This window comes from Centropristis striata, chromosome 13 (genome assembly GCF_030273125.1).
Source record: "Centropristis striata isolate RG_2023a ecotype Rhode Island chromosome 13, C.striata_1.0, whole genome shotgun sequence".
NCBI lineage: Eukaryota > Metazoa > Chordata > Actinopteri > Perciformes > Serranidae > Centropristis > Centropristis striata.
Window position 1 is genome coordinate 1,550,278 of NC_081529.1, and position 20,993 is coordinate 1,571,270.

Here is a 20,993-nt window from a genome sequence, read left to right on the forward strand (position 1 = left end):
ATCTGAATCACTAAACTAATATTTAGTTGTATGACCAGTTTTTTATACCTGCTTCACATCTGTGTGGATGGATCAACCAACTTGTGGCTCCTTTCAGCTGTTATTCCACTCCAATATTCATCAATTCAGTTACATTTCTTGGTTTTGCTTCCGAAACAGCGTTTTTGATGTTTCACCCCATAAATTCTCAACTGGATTAAGGTCCACTCCATGACATCAATGTTGTTGGTTTGACCCAAGATTTAGCTGGTTTACTAGTGTGTTTGGGCTCATTGTCTTGTTGAAACACATGACTGTATGTTCTAAATATGTTATTTGATTATTTGTATTGATACATTTATGTTGTGTATATTTAAATTTTGTTAAGGTCGGTCATTTTAACTACTTAGATTCAATTTAAAAAAAAATTCTAATCAGTTTAAATTGTTCATGTTTTTTATGTTAAATCGTGACCTGAAAAGTAACTAAAGCTGTCGGCTAAATGCAGTGAAGTAGAAGTATAAAGTAACATAAAATGGAAATACTCAAGTGAAGTACAAGTACCTGTCCCTGTGTGGTCTCGGCCCTCGTCCCTCACCTCTCCTGTCTGTGGCAGGTGTAGATCAGGGGGTGAAGCTGTCTCTACCGAGGGCCTCCAGCCTGAACGAGAACGTGGACCACAGCGCTCTGCTCAAACTGGGAGCCGTGGTCTCAGAGAGGGTGAACCGCTTCGACTCTAAACCAGGAGGAGACGCTGGAGGCTTCTCCAAACTCCAGGAGACCAGGAGGATCTTCGAGCAGCGGACTCTACAGGTGAGAAGACTTCTTGTGTTACTTTATTGTGTGTTCTGATTCATAATGTCCCGGAACATTGACAGGTGGAATTTCTGTCCTCGAACAGAAAGCATTTTTGGCAAAACCATAATACCTATCATTGATCCGACTTCACTTTGAGTGTCCTGAGTTCTTCCTGAACGTCTACATATGATTTTTTAAAGAAAAATAGCTTTGTTAGAGCGATCTAAAAAAACTGTTCCATCTTCCTTTTTTCCGAAATCTTCCTGCGTTTTTAATATGGGAGCCAATGAGGCTGTTGGTGGTGTTGGTGGATCATCTGTGCGTCCTACGCCCAAACTATAACTCTGACAGCTTTACCAGAGGATTGTGAGTGAGAAGACTAATTTTCCTACGTTTCTATGTATAAATTATTTCTGTAGAGTGGAATTTGCGGCCTGGAGCGAAGTTTTCAAATTTATTTTTTGACAGTTTTTTCTCTCCCTCTACACTCTGGCGATGATGTCACACACTGTGACACGAACATTCCGTGCAATACACACCCATTATAATCTCAGAATTTCTCCAAAAATGATCATGGTCATTGAACAGGGATTGATAAAAAACTATATGACCTATCGAAACGTGGATTAATACACCGATACACAAGACTTGTGTCTACTGTTTAAAGTTTAAATGGAGTCTCTAGGTGAAATTATGCCTGAGAAGTCGACGTTTAAAAATCTAGAATTATTGTTCTTTTTCGCTCATTTTTTGTCAGCCGTCCCATTCATTTCAATGCAAAATTTTGGGCAAAATTCGTATTCTGTAGAGAAAAGTAATAGCACACCGATCCCGATCAAACCGCACGTTTTGATATATAATTTGTCCTGCAACTCTCAAGTTGTAGGACTAGTAGCGGGACGAAATTGTGTCCGGAAGAGGAAGAAGAAGAAATCCACAGTATAACAGTAGTGTTGCTGTATGGGACCAGTGCTTGGTGCGATTGCCCTGAGGCCGAAAAAACACAGCAACAAATCAGAAAAGACAACGACAAATCATCGTCACTGATTGGACTGGTGGTCTGTAGTCACCAGTCCAATCAGTGATGACTCATGTCGCCCGAGGGTACCGACCTTTTGCGGTTTGGTTAATGTCATTGTGTTTTGTGATTTGTCGTTGTGTTTTTTGATTTGTCGTTATGATTTGCCATCGTAGATTCCAGACTAACTGATGACTGTTGTCTCCTCTAGGAGAAGCAAGCTGCCACCAACCGGATCCTGCTGAAGAAGGAGCGGGCGTCAGGCTTCCAGGACAGCCGTCTAGATGTCGTGGCTCGCTTTAACGGCTCCACCGAGGCTTTGGACCGGCTGGACGACCCGCCGGCTCCCGCTCCAGTCCCCCTTCCCGCCCCCGCTACTCTTCCTGCTGCCGCGGCGTCCGTCGGGCCCGGTGACGCCGTCAGTCCCACCGTGAGCCAGCTCAGCGCCGTGTTCGAGAAGACCGACCAGAAAAACAACCTCTACCTCCCCCAGCGCCGGTCAGGCCCCGCCCTGGCTCCAAAGCCAAAACCTCCAGCCAGGACGGAGGCTACCGGGAGGAAGGTGAGGAGATCTGGCTTTATTTAAAAAAAAAAAAAAAAATGCAGTAGAAGCTAGGGATGACCTGCCAACTTGATTATCTATAACGTTAACGATCAATTAATCGATTAATTGCTATGTTTTTATGGGCAAAATAAGAAATATACACTACTGGTCAAAAGTTTTAGAACACTCCACTTTTTCCAGTTTTTTATTGAAATTCAAGCAGTTCAAGTCAAATGAACAGCTTGAAAGGGTCCAAAGGTAAGTGGTGAACTGCCAGAGGTAAATAAAAAAAGGTACGCTTAACCAAAACTGGAAAATAATGTACATTTCAGAATTATACAAGTAGGCCTTTTTCAGGGAACAAGAAATGGGTTAACAACTTAATTCTATGGAGTCTTGGGCTATTTTGTCCATTTTTTAATTCTTTGCATGTCTTTGTAAGTCATTTTGTGTCTTTTTTTTGTCATTTTGTTTCTTTTTGTGTCTTTTTTTGGTCATTTTGTGTCTTTTTTGTCATTTTGTGTCTTTTTTTGGTCATTTTGTGTCTTTTTTTAGTCCTTTAGTCCAACATAAAATGTGATTTTGAATCTTTTTTTTACTTTCAAAACACTATCATGCTCAATAAAGAATTTTAAATGTTGCAAATGTGCATTAATTTCAGAGTACACTGAGACATTAAACTGCATCATTTTCAATTAAATTCTGGAAAAGTTGGTGTGTTCTAAAACTTTTGACCAGTAGTGTATATACAGTACTATGCAAAAGCCTGTTTTGATAACAGACGCTTTTATTTTGAAAGGACGAAAAGAGACTTGACCCTGTCAATCGTAAAAACTAACTCAACGATTGAACTGATTAAACTGTAAAGATAACATCAAGGAGTTCAATGTTTTATGTTTTAGCCCAGAGGCCTGAGGTTAGTTTTCACATTAATATTTAAATGTGTTTTGTGTTTAAATAAGTTTTTGGATCAAATTAAACTCAGTAATTCATGCTAGCAAGGTTTGATACAGTAAGTTAGTTTTGCTCAGATGAATACTCTTGTATTTCTGTGTGTTTTATAATTAGGGCCTCGGGCAAAACTGCCCAAAATTTTGCATTGAAGTGAATGGGACGGCCGAAAAAAAAACGAGCGAAAAAGAACAATAATTGGAGATTTTTAAACGTCTACTTCTCCGGCATAATTTCACCTAGAGACTCCATTTAAACTTTAAACAGTAGACACAAGTCTTGTGTATCGGTGTATTAATCCACGTTTCGATAGGTCATATAGTTTTTTATCAATCCCTGTTCAATGACCATGATCATTTTTGGAGAAATTCTGAGATTATAATGGGTGTGTATTGCACGGAATGTTCGTGCCACAGTGTGTGACATCATCACCAGAGTGTAGAGGGAGAGAAAAAACTGCCAAAAAATAAATTTTAAAACTGCGCTCCAGGCCGCAAATTCCACTCTACAGAAATAATTTATACATAGAAACGTAGGAAAATTTGTCTTCTCCCTCACAATCCTCTGGTAAAGCTGTCAGTTATAGTTTGGGCGTAGGACGCAAAGATACGCCACCAACACCACCAACAGCCTCATTGGGTCCCATATTAAAAACGCAGGATGATTTCTGAAAAATGGAGATGGAACAGTTTTTTAGATCGCTCTAACAAAGCTATTTTTTCATTTTTCTTAAAAAAAAAACATATGTAGACGTTCAGGAAGATGAGTTCTTCCTGAACGTAGGAAGGAAGTTCTTAACGACTATTAAGACGCTCTTTGGGGGATTTCTAGAAATTGATTAAATGATTGAATTACTGTGTGTTTCTCCCAGGGGAAGGTGCTCCCTCCAGGTAAGGAGGACCAGGAGAAGATGGCAGCAGGAGGTGTGAGCAGCCAGGCAGAAGATCTACCAGACGAGACAGATTTTGTACAGAGAAGCAGCGGAGAAGCAGCGACCGGCGAGAAGGAAGAGTTTGGACAGTCAGGAGAGCAGCTCCCTAACTCCTCCCACTCCTCTTCGTCCTCAGTGACCGTCACTTCCTCCTCTTCCTCCTCCGACGTCAAACCGGACTCGGAGGCCCAACCCACAGCCACCGAAGCCAAAGGCTCCAGTACAGTAGAACAGGAGTGGCAATCTGACGAAAAAGACGGCTCCTCGGCCGGGTCGGAGGCCCGAGGCAGGCTGGTGCAGGCCGATGTTCACGCCTCGCTTGAAAATGGAGAAAAGGAGCCTTCAGGTTCCTCTCCCTCCTCGGAGGAGAGAGAGGAGGACTCCTCTGAGAGGAGGGGGGAGGAAGAGGAGGATAACGATGACGACGGCTCGAGGAAGGAGGATTACTCCGAGGGGGATCTGGTGGATATCAGTGCGTACAGCGGGCTCGGGGAGGAGGACTCAGGGGGCAGCCAGCTGGATGATGAGGAGGATGAGGAGGAGGAGGAAGAGGAGGAGGAGGAGGTGTATCAGCCAGAGACCAGCTGCTCCGAGATCCCCGGTCTCCCTGAGGAAGAGGAGCCTCCACCGCCCAGCAGGAAGATCCAGTTCAGCACTGGGCCCATCAAGGTGAGTGATGTCATCAGATCAGAGCTCAGTGGGAGACACCAGACCAGTGTTGCAATGTAACTAAGTATATTTACTCAAGCGTATTTTCATTTTAATGTTACTTTATACTTCTACTTCACTACATTTTGAGGCCAATATTTTTCTTTTTATTCCACTTTATTCCAACCTCTCCCAATGGAAAGGGCAAGCTTGTGGCCTAGAGCAGCTACCTGCTCCTTGGGGTCGGGACCCCAATTGGGGTCGCGAGATGATTTCTGGGGGTCACCAAATCATTTTGGAAGTCAGCTCTGTCTCCACTGTGTTAAAGTGTCAATGTGATTTAGTCTTTTTGGTCACTTAATGTCTTTTTTTGTTCATTTTGTGTCTTTTTAGGTCATTTTGTGTCTTTTTTTTTATTATCACTTTGTGGTCAATTTGTGTCTTTTTTGGTCATTTTGTTTCCTTTTTTTGGTCAATTTGTGTCTTTTTTGGTCAATTTGTGTCTTTTTTTTTGTCATTTTGTGTCTTTTTTTGTCATTTTGTGTCTTTTCTGGTCATTTTGTGTCTTTTCTGGTCATTTTGTGTCTTTTTTGGTCATTTTGGGTGATCTGAACTGTGCGTGTGAGATTGTGTTCAGTGAGCGGGGGTTGCGACTCAAAAAGGTTGAGAGCTACTGGCCTAGAGGATAGGAATCAGGCTTGTATCCGGCAGGTTGCTAGTTCAAATCCTGACAGGACTGACTGACAGGTCAAGGACTGAAGTGCCCTTGAACTAAATATGTGCTGCTTAAGCATGGTGTGTTCACTGGTGTGTTCAAAAAGAATGGGTTAAATAGATTAAGAGTCTTAATTTCCCCATTGGATAAGGGAATCTTAATTACAGGAAGTTACTTTTAGTTACTTTTCAGGTCAATTTTAACATAAAACCATGATAAATTTAACATGATTAAACATACTTTTTTTAATTAAACCTATATTGAGCAGCTAATATGAGCCTTGTCTTTACAAAATTAAAACGCTGCTTAAATCAATTCATCAATATAAATAATCTAATAATATAACAGTCTGAGTGGGTCCATTCTGCATAACGAGTACTTTTGCTTTTGATACTTTAAGTACATTTTGATGCTGATATGTTTGTACTTTTACTTCAGTAAGTTTTGAATGCAGGACTTTTACTTGTAGTGGAGTAATTTCACAGTGTGGTATTAGTACTTTTACTTAAGTAAGGGATCTGAATACTTGTTTCACCACTGCCATTTTATGTTTTAATCTTAAGAACACACACACCAGACAGTTTAGTCAAGACACTGGACCACATATTTACACAAATTATTTAAGAGTGTGCATAACAGGAACTGGGATCCCACAGAAACTTGCATGATAAAATGTGATTTCAGATAAAACAAACATGGCGGTGGGCCTGCAGTAGCATGCAGCTGTAGTTGTTTTTTAACAAGAAAGCTGTGATGGACTCTCTTTACTACCTGCACAGAACCAGAATAGCACCTAGCTTATTATGAGCATAGTGGAACATTTTACTGCTAATGAACCAGGAGTTGGTGAAAACAAAAGCAAAAGCAAAACCAAAAGACTGATCAGGTTGCCAGAAACATGTGTCCAAATGAATGCTAATTTTGTCACATACAGTCATAGAAAAAATATTAGACCATTGTTTTCTTAACAGCAAAATAACCTCAAAGAGTTTAATTTAAGAGCTGATATCTAGACATTTTCCCTGACCAAATCATTATCTTATGCTCTATTTTGTTGTTATCGTTATATTTGTCCAAGCAAATGTACCTTTAGTTGTACCAGGCATTAAAATGAACAAGAAATTGAAGAAAACAAGGGTCTAATCATTTTTTTCATGGAGGAGTAACTGCTTGGATTTTTATAAGGTGACAGAATGTTGTGAGTCAAACCAATTAACTCAGGTTTGATGATAACAGACGATTAAAAACATTAGGCTTTAGCTGTTTGATTAATATTTGGAGCTGTGAACAGTTGGTATCTGCTGCTGAAATAATAAAAATGGAGGAAGCTGAATAGGTGTGGTGAAAGCTTTCATAAAGATGTGCATGTGTGTGTGTGTGTTCTGCTATCTACCCGAGCGTGGAAACTAAAAGAGAAGAGATTAAGAGAGTGAGGAAATGATTGAAAAGACTCTGACTTCCTCCTTCATTTACATCACATGCGCTCACACACGGGTTGCTGCTGGGGGGATTTCTCTCTTTGATTTCGCCACAGTGTTTCCTGCTGACTCTAGCTCGAACTGTCTGTGTGTGTGTGTGTGTGTGTTCTTTTGAACATAGATCTTGATTTAACAGAAGCTATTTTCTATACTGGAGTGCTGGTTTCTGCTACACCCCCCCCCCCCTCACTGCGGCAGTCAGCCGGCGGAGCTGTGTGCATTGTGAAACGTGTCTCAACGCGCCACAATGAAGCTGTCGCTAACAACATACTTCCTCCGTGACGGGGACAATCCAATACCATCTATAGCAGTAGTTCTCAACCTTTTTTGAGTCGCGACGCCCAATTTAACATGCATGTTGTCCGCAACCGCCGCTCACTGAACACAATCTCACACACACAGTTCAGATCACCCAAAAAAGAAACAAAATGACCAAAAAAAGACACAAATGATGCAAAAAAGAAACAAAATTACCAAAAAAAGACAAAATGACTAAAAAAAGACACAAAATGACAAAAAAAGACACAAAATGACTAAGAAAAGACACAAAATGACCAAAAAAAGACACAAAATGATGCAGAAAAGAAACAAAATGACCCAAAAAAGACAAAATGACCAAGAAAAGACACAAAATGACGAAGAAAAGACACAAAATGACCAAAAAAGGAAACAAAATGACCAAAAAAGGAAACAAAATGACCAAAAAAAGACACAAATTGACCACAAAATGATAAAAAAAGACACAAAATTACCAAAAAAAGACATAAATTGACCAAAAAAAGGACACAAAATTACCAAAAAAGACACAATATGACCAAAAAAAGACACAAAATGATGCAAAAAAAGAAACAAAAGACCAAAAAGGAAACAAAATGACCAAAAAAGACACAAATTGACCACAAAATGATCAAAAAAGACACAAAAGTACCAAAAAAAAGACATAAATTGACCAAAAAGACACAAAATGACTGAAAAAAGACAAAATGACCAAAAAGACTAAAACACATTAACACATGAACACTTTAACACAGTGGAGACAGAGCTGACTTCCAAAATGATTTGGCGACCCCCAGAAATCATCTCGTGATGGATTGGATTTTAACTTGAGGAGTGTGTCACTATTAAGTGACATTATGTATTGAGAAATGACAGATATAAGTCCCTTCTGGGTAGGAGATGAACCACAGGATTTCTAGGCAGAATTTAATGAGACAAAGACTACATATTGGACATTGACGGTGTTCACTTCGGATTACGTTCCTGTCGGGTCATGTCCGTTTATGCAGGCGGTAGAAGATAATAAGACCAGGCGTCAGGTCAAAAAGGAATTCTTTACATTTTCTTGGACCTTAAAACGTTTAACCACTGACCTCTTCAGCCACAGAGCAGCTAAAAGTAGAGCTGTGGCCTGAGGCAGCTTGTTTACAGCTGCTGAGTGATTCCATCAAACCAGCGTCTGCTGATGAGAAACCACCTGTTCTCAGGCAGAAAACCTTTGGTTTGAGACAATAAACACAGAAAGCATCATGTTGTTGTCTGGTGTTGGCACCACCACATATAAAATCATATTTCCTCTAACATTCATAGTCATACATGACATACTTTTCTTAAGCTCCTGTGACCCTGCGTCCTCATATGTGGACATTTCATTTTAGGTTTTTCTGGACCTTATACTTAAATCTGCTTAACTATAACCTGTTGTCCTCATAGTACACACTCTAGAATAAGAACAATACATCAATCAGTGTAAAAACCAGATGGTAGCATCTTGGTAAAGTTAATTAACCGCTTATCCGCAGACAAAAGTGGACCAGGTACAAAATCTGATCAGATTTTATGATTAAAACTTGTTTATTTGTGCTTAATAATGTTTGTAGTTTGATGTTCTGTGCAAGTTTGACTATTTTTTAGCAATAGCAACAAGCTACGACTCTGCTAATCAGGAAGTATTCATTTGAGAACGAATAGACTTTTACTATCGTTCTTCCAAAGAGAGGGCGTAGATGTAAGGAAATAAAAAGTATTAATTGTGTTATACAGTAAAATTAAAGAGATAAATCAAAGATGATGCTTAGTTTTTGTACTTATCAGGTCCTACAAATCCAAAATATCTAGGAGAAACAATACATACCAAACAAAAGCTTGGGTCTCAGGAGGTTAAACACCCTACAAAAAGATGATTTGCACAATATCAAACCTACATTATTTCAGCTTAAGCAAAAGATACAGGGACGGTATATTAATTGGATATTAAAGGTATATTTCAGTCGTAGGATTCAGCTGTTTGGTGGCTGCTGCTGTGAAACTAGCGCTGCAGAGGCTCACTTCCTTTAGCTGCCTCCCTCAGCTCTTTCTTTATCTCTATCTCATCTCCTTAGAGGCTACATTCACTGAGAACAATGTAGCAACATTCATTTTGAAGCTGCATTAACCTTACCTAACCATAGTCAACAGTAGGACTGCAGTGAGGATATGAAATGCATGAAAAGTTTCCAAACGATTCTATAATAGGAGCAACAAAACCAAGTGCCACAATGTCAAGAAAGCTTAAAAAATTAAACAACTTATTCTTCTTCCATCCTGTTAGACATGCACTGTTACAGATTGCTGTTAGAAAACAGCCAAATTGTGACAGTAACATACTGTTTTCCATTAAAAAGGTATTATACTGTAGAACAGCTATTCTCAACCTTGGGGTCGGGACCCCAATTGGGGTCACGAGATGATTTCTGGGGGTCACCAAATCATTTTGGAAGTCAGCTCTGTCTCCACTGTGTTAAAGTGTTCATGTGTTAATGTGTTTTTGGTCACTTAATGTCTTTTTTTGGTCATTTTGTGGGTTTTTTTTTTGTCATTTTGTGTCTTTTTTTGGTCATTATGTGTCTTTTTAGGCCATTTTGTGTCTTTTTGATCATTTTGTGTCTTTTTTCTGATCATTTTGTGTCTTTTTTCTGATCATTTTGTGTCTTTTTTGGTCATTTTGTTTCTTTTTTGGTCATTTTGTGTCTTTTCTGGTCATTTTGTGTCTTTTTTGGCCATTTTGTGTCTTTTTTTGATCATTTTGTGTCTTTTTTTGATCATTTTGTGGTCAATTTGTGTCTTTTTTGGTCATTTTGTTTCTTTTTTGGTCATTTTGTGTCTTTTCTGGTCATTTTGTGTCTTTTTTTGTCATTTTCTGTCTTTTTTTGGCCATTTTGTGTCCTTTTTTGATCATTTTGTGGTCAATTTGTGTCTTTTTTGCTCATTTTGTTTCCTTTTTTTGGTCATTTTGTGTCTTTTTTGGGTGATCTGAACTGTGCCTGTGAGATTGTGTTCAGTGAGCGGGGGTCGCGGACAACATGCATGTTAAATTGGGGGTCACGACCATAGACTGTATAAATAAGGTCACGACTCAAAAAGGTTGAGAACTACTGCTGTAGAAAACAATGCATTCTGGGCAATAATTGTAGGTAGCTTGCTATTTCCCATAAAATATCTGATATACGTATATGATATTTTCTAAGTCTCTTTTTATCCACATTTTTAATGGCTGTATTTAACTTAACTAGCTCATTCAGTATATGGTTTATTAAAATGACTGAGGTGACAGTGAAGACTGCTTAATTCATAATAATTGGCTTTCAGACAGTAATATGCTCTATTTACAGAAAATGACTGCATTGTATACTGCTACACTATTTCAACTAGCTTCAGCACTATACTGAATCAATGAAATGCAGCATTTTTCTGTAATTCACTATGTGGTTTTTAAAGTAGATAACAGTAAGGGAACTGTAGAATTAACAGTAGAATACTGCCAGTATTTTACTGTTAATTTACAAGACAATTGTTTACAGTGTATGTTTCTGGCTAGCCTAGTAGCAGTGATAATGCTAACCCATACAACAAAAAGAGCTTTTCACACAGCATATTTTTAGCTGGAGGTTGGGATAACTTAACCTTTTTTTCACACATACATGGTTAACCCAGGATTAACATAAGCCCAGTGCTTTAAGGTTTACACTGCAGTCCTACTAGCACTGGGTTAAATGACTCTTAATGTTATATACAGCAACCCAGATTCCAGTCCATGCACTCTGTGGGTCAAAGGGCACCTCAGCCATAACGGGCTGTCTTCACTGTGTTAAAGTATTAATGTATTTTTGGTAATTTAATGTCTTTTTTTGGTCATTTTGTGTTGTTTTTTTGTCATTTTGTGTCTTTTTTTTGGTCATTTTGTGTCTTTTTTTGCCATTTTGTGTCTTTTTTGGTCAATTTGTTTCTTTCTTTGGTCAGTTTGTGTCCTTTTGATCATTTTGTGTCTTTTTTGGTCATTTTGTGTCTTTTTTTTTTGGTCATTTTGTGTCTTTTTTTGGTCATTTTGTTTCTTTTTTGGGTGATCTGAACTGTGCGTGTGAGATTGTGTTCAGTGAGTGGGGGTCACGGACAACATGCCTATTAAATTGGGGGTTGCGACTCAAAAAGGTTGAGAACTACTGTATTAAAGAATAACGCCAGTCGCTTGCTGCTCCAGCTATCATTTATCATGGTGAACAGAAGAAAATAAGTTTGTCCACAGACAGCTCTCATTCCACAGTGTAACACAGAGACGTGGGAATCAGCAGAGGCCCCACGATATGATATGATTTTATCCCAAACCCAGTCTGGCCAACAAAGTATTCCGTCAAACTGAACTTAACTGATGGAGGTCGTAGAGGGCTCACTTTTAGGAATATACTGGAGATACTGGTGTCAGGATATCATGTCGGGACGTTGTCGAAATAACGCTGCAAAGTTAGCTTTAGTTTTTTTATGTTTCATTCAAAATATTCAGAGCAGTGAAGCTTAAAGTTGAGGTAAGTTTGATAAAATGCTGCAGTTGTTGTCGTCCAACATGTTTGATATCAGTTCAGTTTGACTGAATACTTTGTTGGTCAGTCTGTGGGTTTGACTCTCATTGTGGAGAAATAAAAAGACTGAAGTGAGATGAATAGGCTGAGAATATTCTCTTATTTGACAAAACAGTTCTTGATGGAATTTAATTTTGTGGAAACAAAATGCAGTCAAATAGTTAAATCGCAATATAGTATATCTCAATACTCGTCATATCGCAGAATGCTTAAAATCGCAATAATGTAAAATTGTATTGTGGGGTCTCTGCTGCACATCTCTAATAACTAGCTAGTTTTCTTCACGATCACAGTGTTCTTATTGGCGGTCCTTTTTAAAAAAAAATTTTGCAACTAGCATGCATGTGCATGATCTATAAATATTGTAAGAAGTAGGCAAATCTTCCTGTTGACTGCAAACTGACTTCTTTTTGCAGAAGGAATGCAGGTTTAAGACATTTCTGCATTGAGGCCCAGAGGTTGCTGCTTGTTGTCACTTCACTTATTGTGGGCATCAGAAAGGTCCCTCTCTACTTCCAACACAAGACACACCAATCCACACTTGTATGATTGTCAGTATGGCAGTCCTGGATTGTTGCAAAAAGTATTTATTCTAGTATTTTCTCAGAGCTATGTACTTGTCAACGGTGTGAGGATCGTCTCGTTTCACAATTTTGTTGGGAAAAAAAACAAATTTTAGTTTTTTGTCACTGGACATCTCTGCAAATTCGAAATTTTAAAAACTAGCATCCATGAAGGATTGAACATGACAGCACAGGGTGTGAATGAAGCCAGCCTGTGAGAGAAAGGGACGTGCTGACTGCAACCTGTCTTACATGTTGTGTTCTGCTGCAGGGAACAGAGCCAGGGAACTGAGACTTACTGCCCGGGCATGTTTGGTGTTATTACTCAATTTCAAAACTGGTTCGTAATTGCTGTTCTGACATCACAAGTTCCTTCAAGTAAAAGTCAACCAGGAGAGCTCAAACCTCCTCTGGCACAACAGCACCAACCTGTCTCAGTTGGTGCTGTTGTTTAGCACATTTGATCACCCAACTGAAATACCGTGTGATTTTAAAACTGTTTTAAGAGCTTCCTTTAAAGTTCTGGATGATGCAGTTTAACACTAACACTTGAACACAACTTCATGGTAAGGGTTGTAAATGATCAACCACAGCTCATAGAAAACCTGTTGAAGTAGCTACAGTTGTAGGTTGTTCTGCATCGGACTTTTACTGACACATGCTGAATTTGTGCATGCTGAGTTGTGTACAAGGCTACCTCTGTATGTCTGCAAAAAGAAGCTGGAATGTAGCAGGGTGTGTTTGTTTTCCTTGAAATGGGCACACATGCACACACACAGAAACACACAAAGGCAGTGGAAGCTGATTGATAAGAATCACAAAGTGGGGCTTTGTTTGGAGGAAATGACACCTGGTGTGTGTATTGATTGGTGTGTGAGCTGAACAGCTAATTAAGTCATCCTTTTTTTTTACAGAGTTTCGATGCACCCAATCCTGATTGAAACTATAAATGTAGAGAAGAGGAGTTGGTCAGCTTCAGCATTACTAGCTCCATAGTGTTAGAAAATAGGGAAAATTGCCCAGCACAACTTCCTTTAGGGACTTTTATTGACAAACCGAAACACCAGAAAATGCCTTCTGCTGTGTAAATTTAAGACGTGACCCTATTAACTGGGAACTTCCAGTAATATGCGTAAATGGCCCTCAGAGATGACAAACACAGATAAGTGTGTATTTCAACCTGATTAAAGTATAATTGGTTTTTACAAAGACACCTATATGTTCTGCCATCACTACAAGCAAAACAAGCAACCACAATGCATTTGGCTGATAGTCGCCAGTTAACAGGGTTACTCATTAAATCAAAACACCGGCCAAAACTAAAAACAAGCCTCAACTGTTGCAAACTAGGGTTAGGTCATTGTGTGCAAAACTCCATCGTCCATCGACCTGCGTTGAAAGCGAACACTAGTCCGCTGAGTCTAACTAGCTACCTAGCACAGATTATCTGGTATCACTCACATTGCAGTTAAACAAATCAAATAAAAACAATGATTTGTTTTAGATGGTCTTGTTGGTCCCGATAATCCCGCCCCCAGCCCCTGACGTAAGCAGTTTGTGGTTCGAGACCAGCAAAGAGTTGGTGCGGATCTGAAACCAGTTTTCTTGTGCAAGAGCCGGTTCTTTGGCTGTCAATACATGAAGAACTGGTTCAAGATTAGGCTCCTGTTCCAGATCGGCCCCTCAAACTGCCTTGGTCGAATAAAGGGTTATATGTACACTTCAAAAGTCACCATGGCAGTGTTTTTCAAAGCATCGATAGGCAGGAAGGCATTGCGAATTGATTCAAACCGTTGTCGATTGTCAATTTAATCAACCATCGGACCAAGCCTATTGCAGATGCAGAAAAGTTTGGTCTCATTTTGAGCCATTTTGACCATAAGGGAGCCATTGGGGACCATTGAGTAAGAATTGAGTCCTCTTTGTTTGTTCAGGCAGAGGGAGGAAGGGAGGGGTTTTATTTTGTGTAGTGTGTTACAACAAAAGATTGAATTTGTCCTGCTTGCTTCCCTGTTAATGCAATTAGGTGAGCCCAGGAGTCCAATTCACTATTCTATGTATCTTATTGCCTTTAAAAACTACCTGGGTTAGGGGTAGTGATAAGGTTAGGGGTAGTGATAAGGTTAGGGTATGAGTGATAAGGTTAGGGGTAGTGATAAGGTTAGGGTATGAGTGATAAGGTTAGGGTATAAGTGATAAGGTTAGGGTATGAGTGATAAGGTTAGGGTATGAGTGATAAGGTTAGGGTATGAGTGATAAGGTTAGGGGTAGTGATAAGGTTAGGGTATGAGTGATAAGGTTAGGGTATAAGTGATAAGGTTAGGGGTAGTGATAAGGTTAGGGTATGAGTGATAAGGTTAGGGTATGAGTGATAAGGTTAGGAGTAGTGATAAGGTTAGGGGTAGTGATAAGGTGAGGGTATGAGTGATAAGGTTAGGGGTAGTGATAAGGTTAGGGGTAGTGATAAGGTGAGGGTATGAGTGATAAGGTTAGGGGTAGTGATAAGGTTAGGGGTAGTGATAAGGTTAGGGTGTGAGTGATAAGGTTAGGGTATGAGTGATAAGGTTAAGGGTAGTGATAAGGTTAGGGTTTGTTTAAACTGCTGTAGTTTTTCACCGACCTAATTTACTACCCAGCTACCGTGGATTAGCAGTAAATCTACTTCTGTTTTTAGCATCAGTGTTTACTTCAAGTAGTTTTTTTTGCTCGTAATTTAATGAAGTTGTTGAAGTTATGAAGCTGTTCATTGCTACTTTGGTTACCCATGCTGAATGGATTTTTATCAGTCTGTCAGTTTAAATTTCAATTATAGAACCTTGTGTGATATCAGATGCTTAAATAGGTGAACAGTGTGCACGCTATCCTGATAATATATGCGGGACACATCTTTATGGCTCTGTTTTTATCCAGTGTAGTAATCGGTGGCTTGTGATTGGTCAGATTATGCGTAGGCAGGGAGTTTATAATGCCCTGTATTTAGGTAAAGTCCACCTAGGCATTAATCAGGTAAAGTCATCATACAGAGCACTGACACTGAGCTACCGACGTCCATGCCCTCTCCCTGCTTATTTAAATCAATAAATGCTCTGCTGTTTACGCTGTGAAGTGCCCCTCGGGGCAAGTGAGGCTAAATCTGAACACTGACTCCACTGTTTAAGTGCAGAATTGATTAATAGATTTATCAAGTGACTGAACGTTAATAGGCAACCATTGTAATCGATTCTTCATTTAAGTCCTTTCTCAAGGAAAAATGTCCAACATTTTCTGGTTTCTCGCTTTCCAAATGCATTTTTTTTAATGTTAATTAAAAGAAAAATCTCTTTAACATGTTAATGTTTGTTAAAAGTAGGGTATTTGAAGCCCTGCAAGGGGGGTGTGAGCTCAGGGACTGTCTCTGTCAAGCTTGCTTGGATTTGTTAAGCATCACATGAGCAGCACCACACTGCCAAACTGAAAGCCCATTATTGTTGCAGTAAAAATGTTCAAACTTTATGTGGGTGTTGTGACTGAAGTTATTAACTGCTGCTATTTTCTGTTTTATTTGATTGTAAATTGAATTCCTTTTAGGTTCAGTTGACTTGAAGATGTTACCTTTGAGGCTGGTAAATTGCTACATTCTTTTTGTTAACCATTACCAAGCCAATGTTGATAGCACTGTTTCTAATGGGACTAACCAGCAATGATAGTTTAAAGTTTAAACTGTGCATAGCTGCCTGGATGACTGTTAAGTCTTAGTTTTGTTTTCATTTCATTTTCATTTATCCTTTATTTATTTTCTTGAGGAATCATTGAGGGCAACCCCTCATTTGCAATGATGTCGAGAGTACAGAGAAAACACAACACAGAGTACAGAGAAAACACGAAACAGCACAGACAAAACACATGCAGAAACATTAAAAACAGTTACAGTGAAAGGAAGTTATTGATTATCATAGTTTTGAACTGGCCCATAGTTATAATTGTGTTGAGTTTGAGTGAATGTTGTAAGATGTTCCAGGTAGATGCAGAAGAAAAATTTAAAGCAGTTTTTCCAAATTCAGTATTTGTCCAAGGAACATTGAGCATCAAGCAATCGCTAGAGCGTGTTGGATAATTACTATGTGACCAGTTTAATAAAGACCTGAGGTATGGTGGCATATTTTAAGATAAGACCTTTATTGATCTCACACCATAGACTGTATAAAAAGCAGTGATCATACCCACCAATAGGTTTTTGGACTACCGTTTTGAAGCCTCAACTTTGGCAATTAGGCTGTCTCCATCTTGGTCTTTTGAAGCCAGAAGTGACCATATTTGGACAAGAGGGTGGAGCTGGGTTGGGTTTCACAGGTGGCCAGCCCTGTGGTGCCAGGTACCATGGGCATAGCGAGAAGTAGGCTTTTTTTCCCATACACTTACTATTTACTATACGACTGGACTTCTTTTTCCAACAAGTGGAGTCGCCCCCTGCTGGCCATTAGAAAGAATGCAGGTGTAATGCACCATACTGGTCTCACTTTTTAGACCCATTTCTTTTATACAGGTTATGTCTCAAACACAAAACTCAAATATAATACATGACATTAAATTAATAATTTATAGTAAAATAACTAAAATACTTTACATCATACATTACACAATACATTATACGCATCTGCAATATACAAGCTGAGACATTGAAAAACAAAAATAATTTGTACTTAATATGTACATCATTAAAAAATACCTGACATCTTGGATTTTAATATTTAGATTAGAAAATATACTGTGTATGTGTAATGGTAGGGCATGATATGGGACCTATGGTGAGTCAGAGGAAGTCCATATATGGACATGAGTATACCTGATAAAAACTCAAAGGGGCCCTCCTTTGATTTTACATTTTAATCACAATTTACTAGACATTTCATTGTTTTTATGGGTGAACGTTACATTTTGTTGCTGTTTTTTTTTTTTTTATCTGTTGGCATTTCTGTGGTGAAGTAGAGATTACGGGTACAAGGAATACTCTGAAGCTTCGTGCCTACACACTCACACGTTAATACAGCTTTAAAGTTACTCAACAGGAAGGAAACATGACTACAGGAAACAGTTTAACAATCAGGCCCTCTGACCCTGTTTTGTCAGTGTATGTGTGTAGCTCAGTCGTCTACATTTAGAGTAATGTAAATAAGACTGTAATAAGCCCCGCCCACACATAAAGGCCTCTGGCTCTGTTGTCTCACACACACATTAGCATATCTGGTAGACGGGGACAGAGAGAGAGCAGGTTGGTGCCAGTGCCAAACTCATGCTGGGCAAGCCTGTGGTTGCCACGGAAACCAAGCCCACGTGATCATGGCGATGGTCACCGGGGAGACAGATGCTGCTGACCTTTTAGAGATGGGGGAGGGGCGTGAGAGAGAGAAAGGATGGCATGGAGATGGGAAAAGTGAGAGCCTTTTCACACATTATTGTGGGCTTTTTTTATAAAAATAATATCTATGATTGTTTCCTGCATTCGCTTCTTTCTGTGCAATGAGTCAGCACTGTTGCAGAGTAGCTGGTGGAAGATTTTATTGTCCAGTACCAGTCTTATCAAAGCTGCAGTGGCTAGAATCAGACACTTTTAGTCTCTGAATGTTCCTGTGGTACAATCAGGATGTGCCATTACACTGACAGTGTTAATGGAGCACTTACACAGCTGTAAGCAGTGTCACTCGTACAAGGACATGTATGCTAATGAGTTAAAATGAAGAACTGCATCACCATGTGAAAGTGTGAGATTTGAGAGTATACATACTGAGAATGCACACTGCAATAAGAATGGTTCACAGTGATTTTAGAACAAATAATTGATGCGTTGTTAGCCAGTAAAAAAGCCATTATGAAAAAAATGAAGAGCCACCATTAGCAGATTGGTTTAATGTGATGCATGAGATCTTTGTAATGGAAAATTTCACGTTCACCTTGAGACTGAAGAGTGATATATTTGAAAAATGCTGGAAAGAATGGGTTGAGTTTTTTTTACCCATACATAACCGACTTTAGGTAAAAAGTATGAGGTCCTATTATAACTCCCCTGGTTCCCTGCTACACATAGATTATCTTTGAATTATTGTATATTCAGTCATGGAAAAAAAATGATTAGACCACCCTTTTTCTTCAGTTTCTTGTTCATTTTAATGCCTGGTACAACTAAACGTGCATTTGTTTGGACAGACATAATGGTAACAACAAAAATAGCTCATAAGAGTTTAATTTAAGAGCTGATGTCTAGACATTTTCCATGGTTTTCTTGATAATGATTTTGGTTATTATCTAATAATTTTTCCATGACTGTAGATTTGCTTGTACTTTTTTTAAAAATGTATTTATTAATGTATCTATTTTTTGTTTTGTTTTGTGGTGTAACCAACAAAAGCTATGAAATATGTAATACTCTCAGTGTTTTACGAAATAAACACACAGTACCAAAAAATACAGTTACTTATTTATAGAAAATGTTCTGCCATGCAATGTAGTTCTTCAGTGACATTCATCAGAATGGTTGCCAGGCCACAAACAGACGCAGTGTAAAGCATGCAGGCTGGTGGAGCAGTGATCAGGCTGGCTGCTGTTCAGATCTGAGGCACCGTGAAACCAAGAAATTCACCCCAGAGATCTCTAGTAGAGCCCCAACCCTGATGCAGATACAGGGGGAAATTAATTCATAACCGATATGGAGGCCAATATATATATATGTGTGTCAAAAGTTTGGACACACCTTCTCATTCAATGCATTTTCCTTTATTTTCATGACTATTTACATTGTAGATTCATCAAAACTATGAATGAACACATGTGGAATTATGTACTTAACAAAAAAGTGTGAAATAACTGAAAACATGTCTTATATTCTAGTAAGCAAAGGGTGGTTACTTTGAGGAATCTAAAATACAAGACATGTTTTCAGTTATTTCACACTTTTTTTGTTAAGTACATAATTCCATATGTGTTCATTCATAGTTTTGATGCCTTCAGTGAGAATCTACAATGTAAATAGTCATGAAAATAAAGAAAAACGCATTGAATGAGAAGGTGTGTCCAAACTTTTGGCCTGTACTGTATATGTATGTGTATATATATATGTATATATATATATACACATATATGTATATATATATATATATATTATTATTTTAACTGGAATGAAAATAGACCTATTTTTTAATGTAGATTGTGCACTGATGTTAAAACTTTTTTTTTTCTTTTTATGAAAAAATACTTTTAACTATTTATTTATTTATTTATTTTTTAAACTTTGAAATGGGTCAATTTGACCCGCAACATAAGGGCAGAGTGAAGTCATCCATCTGTCCTCACAGGCTGTCTTTGTTCCTTTTGCATGTTCTTTGTGGGGTTTTGTGCATTTTGTACTTCTGACCGTTATTGTGCTATTATACTGAAATTGTAATGCAGTCACAGCTGTGTGTTCATTGAGTGTTTTATAACGGTTTTAAACATGACTCAGATCTACTGTAAGCACCCATGTACCCCATATGTCGCTTGTACCCATAATCCCATGGCTGCTGAAGAGAAAGTAAAAAAAAAATTTGATGCCTTAAATAAAACATAGAAGAACCCTTATTCTCCTTTACAATAATTCATAAAAAATATGAAATGATTAATATGGAATAGTAGCATTAGAATGTGCAAGAGGCACCAAATTTAGGCTTTTAGGGCAAAAAATGGTCCCCCCATCATAGTCTCAGAATCCACAGAACCAGAGTTTCCCACAGAATCTTGTGGGTTCTAAAGCTTGTTTTGCAGTCCAGTGTCATTTCTTATACTTTCTAAATTGCTGATCTGATATTATTTACAAATAATCCTTTACCCCCGCTGCATACAGAAAACACTGCAAGGATCAAATCACTACATCTGATGAAATCTAATGTGAAAGTCGTACTTATGAACCCACACAGAATCATCACCTGACTGTGATACATTTTGAATAATTAGATTTGCACTGTGGGTGTTTATGTGTGGGACAGCCCCATCAGACTGCATGAAGATGAGACATGATGATGATGTCCGCTGTCGGTCAGCGTGGGACACAATACAGCAGTGATTCCCAACCGCTGTTCCACGGCACACTTGTGTGCCGTAAGAAATCATCAGGTGTGCCGTGGAAGATGATCCAATTTCACCTGATTGGTACTCTAAGTGAGCGGCGTGAAGTGAGAGGCAGAACAATTAAATGCTCTTCCAACAGAGAGCAGTGTATCAGCGAATCTCGCGAATTCACGCGTAATCAAGTGATATAAACGGAAGAGAATCAACATCTCCTCATTAATGACTGGAGACAAATCCAGCGACTCAGTCTTAACGAGCGCTGTTAGCTACAGTTAGCTCTGTAGCAGTACAGTGTGTATGTGCTAACAGGCTAACAGTTAGCTCTGTAGCAGTACAGTGTGTATGTGCTAACAGGCTAACAGTTAGCTCTGTAGCAGTACAGTGTGTATGTGCTAACAGGCTAACA

The 20,993-nt window shown here is 38.8% G+C and overlaps 1 protein-coding gene across 2 annotated transcripts in view; it reads left to right on the forward strand.

The window, feature by feature from the left end:
* LOC131983729 (neurabin-2-like) overlaps positions 1 to 20,993 on the forward strand; it is a 52,483-nt gene that overhangs the window by 11,481 nt on the left and 20,009 nt on the right. Inside the window, exons 3-5 of one of the 2 annotated variants that reach the window (XM_059348512.1) lie at positions 596 to 792; positions 2,007 to 2,357; positions 4,162 to 4,890. In XM_059348512.1, coding sequence (XP_059204495.1) covers positions 596 to 792; positions 2,007 to 2,357; positions 4,162 to 4,890 — 1,277 coding nt within the window. The remainder of the gene's footprint in view (positions 1 to 595; positions 793 to 2,006; positions 2,358 to 4,161; positions 4,891 to 20,993) is intronic. The other variant, XM_059348513.1, reaches the window with a different exon arrangement.